Source organism: Giraffa tippelskirchi, chromosome 1, assembly GCF_054371585.1.
Source record: "Giraffa tippelskirchi isolate mGirTip1 chromosome 1, T2T-mGirTip1v1.2.pri, whole genome shotgun sequence".
Lineage (NCBI taxonomy): Eukaryota > Metazoa > Chordata > Mammalia > Artiodactyla > Giraffidae > Giraffa > Giraffa tippelskirchi.
The window spans coordinates 161,341,634-161,354,010 of NC_137275.1; the positions used below are offsets into that span (position 1 = coordinate 161,341,634).

The 12,377-nt window shown below is 40.7% G+C and overlaps 1 protein-coding gene and 1 long non-coding RNA gene across 41 annotated transcripts in view; one reads left to right on the plus strand and one right to left on the minus strand.

Annotated features, from left to right (window-relative positions):
* SMARCA2 (SWI/SNF related BAF chromatin remodeling complex subunit ATPase 2) overlaps positions 1 to 12,377 on the minus strand; it is a 189,352-nt gene that overhangs the window by 148,801 nt on the left and 28,174 nt on the right. For 39 of the 40 annotated variants that reach the window (XM_081502976.1, XM_081502968.1, XM_081502889.1 and 36 more), the window contains exons 5-6: positions 9,288 to 9,543; positions 174 to 300 (exon numbers count right to left, since the gene is read on the minus strand). In XM_081502976.1, the coding sequence (XP_081359102.1) occupies positions 174 to 300; positions 9,288 to 9,543 (383 nt within the window). Of the gene's footprint in view, positions 1 to 145; positions 301 to 9,287; positions 9,544 to 12,377 lie in introns of all 40 variants that reach the window. The other variant, XM_081503039.1, reaches the window with a different exon arrangement.
* Positions 1 to 12,377, plus strand: part of LOC145511268 (uncharacterized) — a 106,238-nt gene that overhangs the window by 39,641 nt on the left and 54,220 nt on the right. The window lies entirely within an intron of this gene.

The following is a 12,377-nucleotide window of genomic DNA, read 5'->3' on the forward strand; positions in this document are numbered from 1 at the left end:
AGTTCATCTTCATTACTTTTCAGTTCTGTGCTGCTGGTTGAAAAGATACACTCTCTCACTAAATTTATATCTTTTTAACAATGTTGAACAGACTTAAGGAAACGCACAGATCACACTCTGGAACAATTACATTCATTTCCTGCACCTCAGATGTGCTGGGGAAAACTTATTACCTGACGTTGGAAATTGAGTAACCGAAGTGCTTTCAGTTCCACAGTTGCTTTGGTTCGTAAGTCTGGTGGCAAAGAGCCAGGCAGATTTTCCAGCTCCTGTATCCTATGGGCTATGCGAGCCTGAAGTCTAAAGGAGATGATAAAATGGGGGAGGGAGAGGGGAAAATATATGTTACAGCCTGGTCTTAACTGAGAGACAACAGTCTCAGGTTTACGTTCATGGCAGAACACCTTGCAGATACTGATGGCAAATTTCTGACACCCAAACAGATTATCTGACATTAAACAGAGAAAAGCTCCCTTTGCACTAATGCACACAGGTGTTATATTACTTAACACTTTTGGCCTTCTTCACAACCTCTCTCTAACAGCCAGGAAGGAAGGCTCGGAGTACATCTAGGAGTGAAGTCCAAGTCCCATGGCTCCCTCTGAAGAGAGAGAGAAAGTGACAGACAGGAAAAATCTGACTTGCTCCCAGCCAGACCGCAGAGCTGAGACAACAGAGTGCTCTTTCTAACTTCTAGTTCTGTCCTAAGGCAGTGGGGCCACTGGACCTCCCTTCCAAGATGCTGATGATGACAGGCATTAACGCTGAGTGAATAACAGTTTTAGGTGCTGAGGCCACAGAAATCAGCTAACTCAAAACTTTCAGAGAGAGCGAAAGAGCCCTGCCAACCACAACCATTTCCTCTGTGAGCAATGCTTGCTTGAGAAAAGAAAGGAAAAGGCAAATCAGGCATCAAAAAAAAAAATCTGGTTTGGGGTGGCAGTAAATAGTAAACAGTATGTGAAAACTAAGAGTTTCTAGAAATGGACTGCCAGGCAATCTCAGTCTGGACATCATTAAAAAAAAAACAAACAAAAAAACAGAACTGTAGGTACTTCCTCATAATAGAGGCAGAACAGAATATAAAAGACATCCCACTTAATTTATTTGCTATACTGTTACTGTAAGTCACAGAAACTGGTTTTAGAGTTCACCTGGGTCCTATGCTTACAAATAATGATCTGCAATTTAAACCTATTTTTAGAATCACCTTCCCTCAAATTTGGGGGGAAAACTGTCTTGGAATAGATTTTGACAAAGAAAGAACAGTAAATGGTAGTAAGTTAAACTAAACTAACAGTAACTGCACTAAGGTGCATTTAAAGTGAAAATGAAAGTCGCTCAGTTGTGTCTGACTCTTTGTGACCCCATGGACTATACAGTCCTTGGAATTCTCCAGGCCAGAATACTGGATTGGGTAGCTTTTCTGTTCTCCAGGGGATTTTCCCAACCCAGGTCTCCCGCATTGCAGGCAGATTCTTTGCCAGCTGAGCCACAAGGGAAACCCAAGAATACTGGAGTGGGTAGCCTATCCCGTCTCCAGCAGATCTTCCCGACCCAGGAATCAAACCAGAGTCTCCTGGATTGCAGGTGTATTTAAAGCACAATTTAATTTTCTCTCTCTCCCACATACATACATATACATCTACAAGGTAAGTCTATAACAGCACTATGATATTGATGAGAAAACTGAAGGTCAGAGATACTAAGAAACATGTGGACTTCACAAAGTCAGTAAAGGAGAGAGCCAAGATGAGAATCCTCACTGGCTTGGTACCAGCACTACTGCAACAACACCACAGATAATCAAAGTACACTTTCTAACTGCAAACTCTCTTGGAACTCAGCTATAAAAGCTGATAACTAAACATTCTGTTTAAAATTAGTTTCATGGTTTTGTCAACCTTTATGATGCCATATATTGATATGAAGAAGAAAACCTTCTATGACTTGGACACTGCAAAATATCTTAATAGTTCATATAGCGGAAGTATCAAAATGCATGCATGTGTGTGTGTGTGTGCTAAGTTGCTTCAGTCGTGTCCAACTCTTTGCAACCGTATGGACTGTAGCCCACCAGGCTCCTCTGCCCATGGGGATTTTCCAGGCAGCAATACTGGAGTGGGCTGCCATGCCCTCCTCCAGGGGATCTTCCCGACCCAGGGATGGAACCTGCGTCTCCTGCATTGGAAGGTGGCTTCTTTACCACTAGTGCCACCTAGGAAGCCCAAGTATCAAAATGAGGGCTTTTGTTTGTTTGTTTTTTTAACAAAAATTAGAGCTGTTTACTTTGATAGAGAAATAAAATTTGTTTTTTAAAATAATATGTTTTTCAAAATAACTTTAAAAATAATAATAAAGGAAATGTGTCATTTTTTTCCTGACCTCACTTGGTTGCTCAGACAGTAAAGAGTCTGCCTGCAATGCAGTAGACCCAGGTTCGATCCTTGGGTCTAGAAGATCCTGTGGAGAAGGGAATGGCTACTCACTCCAGTATTTTTGCCTGGAGAATTCTATGGACAGAGGAGCCTAGTGGGCTTCAGTCCACAGGGTTACAAAGAGTCTGACATGACTGAACAATGAACACTTTCATGAAAATAATATTATGATAGATTCCTCTTTTATTTGGTATATATGTATTATTCTGATTTATTGAATGATTTATCATCATCACGTGTTACTACTAGTATCATCATTGTTATCGTGTTATTTCAACAATGCATACCACCATAAACAATAGTACTTGTAAACGGTTTTACCATGCAACAGACTAAAAATGTATTAGGTTCAAACAATAACAATAAACATTCATCAATTCACTCTTGATCAAACTGTTCAAACTCTCCCAACTTTCTTCCATATTCCTTTTACTATTGATACTTATGGGATTCTAGTCATGGTTTTTAACTTTCCTCTGTATGAAACAAACACCTACTTCCTTTATCCAATTCAATTTCTTAAACATGCACATAGCCAAAAATTCCCAAATACAGCAACAGGTGATGCATCTTAACAATTAAGATATTATTATGGAGTTTTTTCAAATATATAATTTAAAGGGGAAAAAGCAAAACTGAAACAATTCTATCTGTGTAAGGTTAAGGCCATACTAAGGGAAATTTAAATACTGTAGCGGGGTGAGATAAAGGCCAACGATATGGTTATTCTCCTTCTTTGGTTCTATATTTATTGCAGTCTTTTTTCATCTGAATAACCCAGAATTCAAACTCTCCCTTGGTATTGTGTTTTACTCTCCTTGACAAAGTGGGTCAGGTGCTGTATTAGAGGAATGGGTGCTTTTTCCTTAATCATCTAAACGACTGTGGAACTGGGGCTAAATAAATAATCTTAGGACAACTGGGCTGACTGTGTAGAGATTAAATCACACTGGACCAGGAGGGTGGGATTTGGAGAGTGGAGAGAAGAAGCAGAGAGGTCAGAAGTTGGGGAGTGGTGTAGGTGGAGTATGGAGTCACCTGGATGTGGTAGTTGGTAGGGAGCTGGGAAGGGGTACACTTCTTGCACCCCTGAAATGACAGTTTCTCCAAAGGACCTAGTAATTTGTCAGTGAATCTCAGATTCTCCAGCACAAAAGACTCTCTTTTATGGAAGGGAGGCAAAAAGTACAGAGTGCAAACTATGGAAGAGGACAGGCAGATTCCGAAGTAAAATTATATGCATCCAATTCAGCACATGGGGAGAGGGGGTAGCAAAGGGACAGGAGGGGCTTCTTTTACATAGAGAATTTTATCTTTTCGTGGTGGTGGTTGTTAATAGAAATCTTCATTTTAAATAATGCTCCTCTCCAGACAATTTCACCTTCCCATCAATGGGATTCAGCAGGTAGTCCGATAAAGAGATTCAGGATTCTAAACTTCCCGAAACAACAACAGATGTAATACTGCATAACTGCAGGAGACTCATTTAGTGTCCTCACGGGTACAGAAAATTGAAGCAGAATTAGGTCACTCAGGTTTTTCATACAGATTGAACAGTAAATCAAGAGGGGTTACTGTTCTGGCAAGAAAAAGAGTTCCATTAAAGGCAACAGATATTTGTTCAGGTCCAGAGGAGAAGTTTATGATTCCTGTAGGAGAGTTATTTGAACAGAAAATGACACTGTTACATTTTGTTCCTTCCAGGAGCTGAGTGACACTTTTTAAAAGAAAGAGAGAGGGAGACTGACTGTTGGTAACTCTGCTGATGAAGCAGCTCTTGGTAATTTTTGAGAAGGAATTTTCAGGGTTGTAATGGAGGCCAGGGCAGTACAAAAAACACTAGGCTGGCTTCCCGAAGCAGGGGGGCTAGTCTGCTGTTTTCATACTAAATTCTGACTGGATACCAGAGGGCTCACATCATTCAAAGATGCTCTTCTCAAATAAACCCCTTTCAATGTGAAATATATTTCTTTCTCATGTAACATTTGTAGAGTTTACATGCTAACATTATAATTCCTGGAGCACTTCTGATCAACCCTCTAACTCTAGGTGGAAGAACTGAAGTGAAGTATATTGACAGGGGCAAAGAAAGCATGCCAAAACACCAAAAAAAAAAAAAAAAAAAGGCACTGACACTTACTACAGAGAAAAGTAATAAAGTTCCATCATAAGGAAAAGATGATCTAAAAGAAAGGATCCAATTTAAATGAGAACAAAATGTTTTTAACTGAAGAGCTTATATAGATCTGAGGCAGCGTGTTCACATGCAGAAACTTACGTGTGCTATTACTGAAAAAGGAAAGTTAATTTTGTCAAAATTCTGATTTCATGATGAACAGGAAAAGCAGCCAAGTGACTTAAAAGTAAAAAAAAAAAAAGTTAAGATTCTGACCATTTCCTTTCACTTTTCATAGACAAGGTAAGTGATATTACAACAAAGAAATGAACATCTGGTTAAAGAATTTCTGACAAATGATTTTTGCACAAACAAAGTTTATAAAATTATAAAAGAGACTTTAAAAAAAAAGACCTTGCTCAAATCCTCAATCAGAAGAGAGAGTTACACTGGACTCTTCCTATCAGTGCTAAAGGGTAGTAAGTAAGCCATTCTCTCAAAGAAGGGGAAAGGGGGTTTTTAGCTATTGTTTACAAGGGCCTAAGGGACTTAATCTAACCCTTTTTAAGGAATACATTTAACTAATTTCTGCAATTGGATAATTTATCTTCATATAGGCAGAAGTCAGCTCTTGCTCTGTAACTAAAGAAGATAAAAGATACCCCTGCAAAACCCTGCCAGTATAAACCTAAGCTTCTCAAGACAGCCATGGGAGATTTCAGGCCAAAACACCGACCAGCTTTTTGAACCCAGGGTTGCCAGATAGGTCACTTCAAAAGCCAGGCAGCTTAACAGAAGAGGAGACATGTTATCAAGTAATAATAATAACAACATGACAATTAGCCATTCCACCACCTTCTGCAATGCTTACAATTCAGAAGATAGTGATGGACACATGTTTTTAACTTGACACAGGAATGCAGGACAAAACTTTTCCACATACTGGAATAGGCTAAACAGTAATAATTAATACTGTGTACTTTGGGAGACCATCCATTAAGATCATTTCCAAAAAAAAGTGTTAAAATGAGCTCGTTACAAGAACATCCTGCAAATACAGTTCTGGTAAAAATGACAAAGAAAATTTAGGACTCAATAAGCGCACACACACACACACGCCATAATATAGGCTGAAGAAGGAAAAAAATATGAAGAATTGATGCTTTTGAACTGTGGTGTTGGAGAAGACTCTTGAGAGTCCCTTGGACAGCAAGATCAAACTAGTCAATCCTGAAGGAAATCAGTCCTGAATATTCATTGGAAGGACTGATGCTGAAGCTGAAGCTCTAATACTTTGGCCACCTGATGTGAAGAACTGACTCACTAGAAAAGATCCTGATGCTGGGAAAGAATGAAGGCAGGAGTAGAAGGGGACAACAGAAGTTGAGATGGTTGGATGGCATCACTGACTCGATGGACATGAGTTTCAGCAAGCTCTGGGAGTTGATGATGGACAGGAAAGCCTGAGATGCTGCAGTCTGCGGGGTCACAAAGAGTTGGACACAACTGAGCAACTGAACTGAACTGAAGGAAAAAAAACCCAGATGCATTTCTAGGTACAGTGTCTGTGTTATAAGGGGTTCATGTGATTCAACAAAGGGACTGGTAGCTCTGTACGGTCAAGGTAGGGAAAAAATGTTAGCACTTAGGAAGTCAGAATTTTAAACAATACCCTACTATCCCATTTATTGTCTTTTAAAATGGCTTTTGGCTTTTGTATTCAACAGCAACATAAAGAAAGGACTGAATATGAATATAGTTTTTCTGCCCTAAATGAGTATACAGTGCTGATATTTGACTTTTATACCACACAGAAATTATTCATCCAACAGAATCTGCCTATCAACACTGAAATATCAATTGATGATGAGTATCTAGCTCTCTAGGGATACATGAAAAGCTGGAAACAGCAATATAAAAGCTCTTAATTGAGGATTAGTAATAGCAGTGAGAATAAAGTTATACTCTTCATCCAAAAAGCTATACACATTTAATGGCAAGTTATTGTGATTTCTTTCAGAGTAACTCTCAAAGCTGATAAATTAGTATTTTAATATAATAATAGATAAGTAGTCATGTGTTTTACAATAAAGAGTAAGGTAATGTTTTTGAAGGGATCCTAGACATTATTTTTTTCTTGGGCTCCAAAATCACTGCAGATGGTGATTGCAGCCACAAAATTAAAAGACGCTTGCTCCTTGGAAGAAAAGCTATGATAAACCTAGACAGCATATTTAAAAGCAGAGACATCACTTTGCCGGCAAAGGTCCATCTAGTCAAAGTCATGGTTTTGCCAGTAGTCATGTATGGATGTGACAGCTGGTCATAAAGAAGGCTGAACGCCAAAGAATTGATGCTTTTGAATTGTGGTGTTGGAGAAGACTCTTGAGAGTCCCTTGGACTGCAAGGAGATCAAACCAGTCAATCTTGAATATTCATTAGGAGGATTGATGCTGAAGCTCCCAATACTTTTGCCACTTGATTCGAAGAGCTGACTCATTAGAAGAGACCCTGATGCTAGGAAAGATTGAAGGCAGGAGGAGAAGGGGATGAGAGGGCACGAGATGGTTGGATGGCATCAGTGACTCAATGGACATGAGTTTGAGCCAGCTCCAGGAGATGGTGAAGGACAGGGAAGCCTGGTGTGCTGCAGTCCATGGGGTCTCAAAGAGTAGGACACGATTGAGTGACTGAACAACAAAAGACATTATTTTGGGCTTCCAGGTGGCACCAGTGGTAAAGAACCCGCCTGCCAATGCTGGAGACGTTAGAGAGTCTTATTAGATGCCTAGGTCAGGAAGATCCCCTGGGGACAGGCATGGCAACCCACTCCAGTATTCTTGCCTGGAGAATTCCCCTGGACAGAAGACCCTGGCGGACTACAGTCCATAGGGTTGCAAAGAGTCGGACATAACTAAAGCAACTTAGCACGAAAGCACAGACATTATTTCCTAACATTCTCTATAATGTTTAACCCCTAATTATCTTAAGTTAAATCACACTTGGGAAATAATAATAATAGCTAATATGTATTGAAAGTCTTAGTATAATTTTATCTTCTCCCTATAAAAGATAATATTGTGTAATACACTCTTTTAACATAAGGGGAAACTGAGTCACAGAAAACAGATGTAACTTGAGGAAGGCCAACAGACACTTAGTGGCAGAGCACACTTTTTGGCTAACTCTCGAAACCAGGGCTTCCCTGGTGGCTCAGCTGGTAAAGAATCCGCTTGCAATGCAGAAGACCTGGGTTCGATCCCTGGGTTGGGAAGATCCCCTGGAGAAGGGAAAGGCTTACCTACTCTAGTACTCTGGCCTGGAGAACTCCATGAACTGTATAGTCCATGGGGTCACAAAGAGTTGGACATGACTGAGTGACTTTCACACACACACACCCCCAAATCCATGACCTTAGCTTCATTTTATCTTGACTCAGTTCTTCCTGGACTCTTTTTTTTTTAATTGAAATTAACCATTTAGTATCTACTAACTACAGTCTGTGGGCCCCCTGTCTGTAGCTTGTTCTCATAAATAAAGTTTCACAGGAACACAGCCAGTCCATTATTGCCTGGCTGCGTTCACACAGTAATGGTAGAGCTGAGTAGTTCTGACAGAGGCTCTAAGGACCTTTAGAGAAAAGGTTTGTCAATCCCTGATTCAGATAAATGTGCCAAATGAAGCTTCTGGAGTAAGAAAATAAGGACCACATACAAAGACATTTAAATGGGGCCTACCCCAAAAGTGAGACCAAGCCATTGACCAACAAGTGCATGAACTGAATCAAACAGTACAGTATTTCCTTATATACAGCTTCTGAAGGATCAGAAGCTGAAGGATCAGAAGGATCAGAAGCTGGGCTTTGGTATCAGGAGATGTCAAGCCAGCAGACACACTCAAAATATAAGCCACTCAGTCACCATTCAAGGACACACTGACAGACCAGAACAAAATACTGCACAGTCTGAGTGTGGGCTGACCACTTTCTTGTATCTTTAAGAAAAACAACAATACAGTATACTAATGCATATATATGGAATTTGAAAGATGGTAACGATAACCCTATATGCGAGACAGAATAAGAGACACAGATGCATGGAACAATTTTATGGACTCTGAGGGAGAAGGTGAGGGTGGGACGTCCTGGGAGAATAGCATTGAAACATGTATATTATCGTATGTGAAACAGAACACCATTCCATGTTCGATGCATGAGACAAGGGCTCAGGGCCGGGGCAATGGGATGACCCAGAGGGATGGGATGGGGAGGGAGGTGGGTGGGGGGTCCAGGAAGGGGAACACATGTAAACCCATGGCTGATTCATGTCAATGTATGGCAAAAACTATTACAATATTGTAAAGTAATTAGCCCCCAACTAAAATAAATAAATTTATAAAAAAAAAAAAAAAAAAAAAAAGAACTCTGGGCTGAGCTTTTGATCTTGGCGTGTCATCGGAGTGGATAAAAGTTTTCTGGCCGCATGAGTGAAAATCAGGCCTTCAGACCCAGAAGCCCGGGAGGGTCCCTGCCCCAGGCTCCAGTGGCAAAGAAACTCTTCTCTGAGACTTTGTTGGAAAATCACTCTCAAGCCTGAGTCTTGGCCTCTGCAGTTTCCGTTAGGCCTTTCCCTGGTCCCACAAAGAATGAACATTACACTAGGAGACACCAGGCCCTCTAGGCTGGGTGGTACCTGCAAGCACACATCGTCTTACCCGCGGGGCAGGTGCATTACCTGTACTCCCGCTCCTGCAGAATCTCCACGGGGTCCAGGCCTTGTGGTTTCTGGACTGGGCTGATCCGGCTCTGCTTCTGCTGCAGCTGCAGGATAGGCGAGGGCTGCCCCGGGGCCGGCTGCGGTACGGAGGGTCCCGGCACGGCAGCCGCGGGCGGTGGCGCTGCAGCGGGGGGCGCGGGTGAGGGCCGGCCGCTGGGCGCGGGCACCGGCAGCTTCTGCGGGGGGCTCGGGCCGCTCAGCTCTGCCCCCGGGCCTGCGAGACAAGAACGAGATGGGCAGCTGGGGAGGGAAGGTGCCCTGTGCCCACACCCCGCCTGCCCACCAACCCCCTCCCGGGGGGAAGGGTCTGGGGATGGGGACAACGGAAGGTCTCAAGAGAAGAAAACAGGAGGGAAAGGAGGAAGATGAGGAAAACCAGACGCCAAAGGAGGAAAGGGTTAAAAGAAAGGAAAAAGAAAAAAAGAAGTTGGCATCTATCCCAAAGGGAAATGGCCCTAAAATGACTCTTAGGTAATAAACTGATTAAGGTATAGAGAGCCAGTTTTTAGTGGAGGTCTGCAGTGGGTTTTTAAAAATAATTACAGGGGCATTTAGGGTTCTGAAAAAGCAAGGGAGTTACTCAGCGGTCAGATGCAACCTGGGTGTGATTCCAAAATCACATTCTGCAGACTACACCCCAATCCCCCTCCTGCCCAATCTGGAACGGTCCAGCTGTAGAACCTATGCTTTACATAATATAGGCAGCAGCCTGCCAGTATTCTGATGTGAACTGAAATAAGCAGGCATTTGTCCTTAATGACCTATAAAGTATATGTCAGGCTTTATCAGTACATCTAGGGAACTTAAATTTCTTCCTACGTGTTAGAAAATATTTCTAAAAACATTTAGTGCAGGGGAAATAAAGAATCTGTTCATTCCACCTAAGAAAACCTAGCAAAAATTAAGATTCAAGAGAGCATTTTTCTCATATTATCAGAATAAAGGGCTATGTAATCATTAAGCTTATTAAAATGTACTTGATCAGTTGATTTAAAGCAATTTCCCACATTAAACTTTAGGAGTTTCAACTAAAATAAGAAGTGTTCCATCTCTCCTCCAGGTGAATTTTTACTTATTTTGAAGTTATAAATAAAATTAGTGATGCTACCAGAGGAGTTTAGTAAATTAAAAAAAAAAATCTCAGAAGCAGATGTTAAAACCTCAAATAGGCATTCTTCCAAGTATTTTCTGTATCTGTTCAGAGAAATATTCAAATTATTAAACGGTAACAAAAATAATCATCTCTATACTTCAGAGTGACTTATTAATGTACCATACAAAGACATACATTATGAAAACTTAGACATTTCAATTTTCAGCAAACACCAGTGAGAAGTGGGCTTCAATGACAACCCAAGGATAGCAAACATTCTGACAAGAGGAATGGGAAGAATTAGAACAAAATGCTGGGCAACTACAGTTGTGTGTGAGTGTGTGTGTGTCTGTGAGCATGCGTGTGTGTAGTGGTGGTGTTCTTTCGTTCCCCTCCTTCTGAAATTAGGTAAAACTTTCCCAGAGACTTAGGGCTGGATGAGACTTTCTGAGGTAATCTGTAGCCCTGTTCTAGGACTGATGACAAGTTCTGGAGGGAAAAATGCACTTCTTGTTTGTTTTTTTTGTTTGTTTTAGGCACTACAGATGTACTATCATAGTAAAGAGATCCTTCTCAGCTAAGTACATTCTGATTCTTTTTCTGAACGGGAGGTCTTTTACATAATGCAAAGCTTTTCACAATATTTCAGATTTAGAGTTCCTTCCATTCACATGGAAGAAACTGGTTTATAAACATTAACTCTCAGGGTTGTTAACCATTGGAATAAGTTATGGAGGGACACTTTTGATTATTTTTTCCCTCAGGATCTTTAAAACAGGGGAGATTTTTTTTAAAATCTGAGTTGCTTTGAGCCAAAAGAGAGGAGATAGAGATTTCTAAAAGTTACTTTAATAGTGTGATTCTATGAGTTTCCCTAATAAGCTCAAGAAACTGGTAGAGTTAAATATATTTGAAGACTTGGTATGATAAGCATACTAAATAATAAATGTAATACATTGAAGCCCTCTAAGAAACCACCACCTTTAATAAAAAGAAAATCTGTGTCCTATTGATAACATCACACTAATTACCTTAAATTCAGTTTTCAGAGTGCTTTTCCTCCTTTCAAAATTTGAATAAGTTATCAATAAAAGCCATAATAGTCCAAGAGTGCACATATTTCACTTATTCTGGATGCTTTCTTCTTCAGCATGATGGCTTGTAAATACCTGTGTAGAGTCATGCCAACTCCTCGAGGTATATTCAAGTCACTATTTTTAAAAACACACAATCAAAGGGAGGTACCCAGAGCATGTCTGATATCTCTGGTTCCAAATCTAGTCATTTTCAGCCTGTGACTTGAAACTAGATCTGATACATACACAGCTAGGCTTCTTTAATCCGTAAATACAGAGACATTTTTATCTGGTTGAAGGACACTTAAAGTTAAGACGTAGGTAGACTATTCAAATGTCCAATCTAAAAAGTATTCCAGCTTGCTGTGAACTGAAATAGGTACGTCTAAAGCACGCTGTGTCTTTCTAAAAGAACCGGTAAGTCATACCAATCAGTTGTGGGAGCCTGAGCAAGTTACTTAACCCCTGGTGCCTCAGTCTTCTCATCAGCAGAATGGAGATAACAGTGCCTACCCCCTGCAAGGGGGAAGTGAGGATTCAATGAGACAGCATGGCTGCATGCTCAACCCTCAGCTCTGGTCATTTTTATTGCCACCAAGGACACCAAAATAAAGAAGCCTAATTTAATCACTCAGCTTTTCAGAAAAACGCTATGGCAAAAGAAAGGTTTTCAAGGAAATTTGGTACTGTATTAGCTAGAAGCTTTGAAAGTACGCTCTTCAAGAGCAAACTGGAAAATGTTTCCACCGTTTAATACAGTTCAGCACAGATACTCAGATAAGTCGACCTGCCATGTGCTTCCTGCTAATTCTCCATCAGAGTCACTTACAAGCAAACTCCTTCCTAACTAAACACTGCAAGTTCATTTACTGCCTGGGT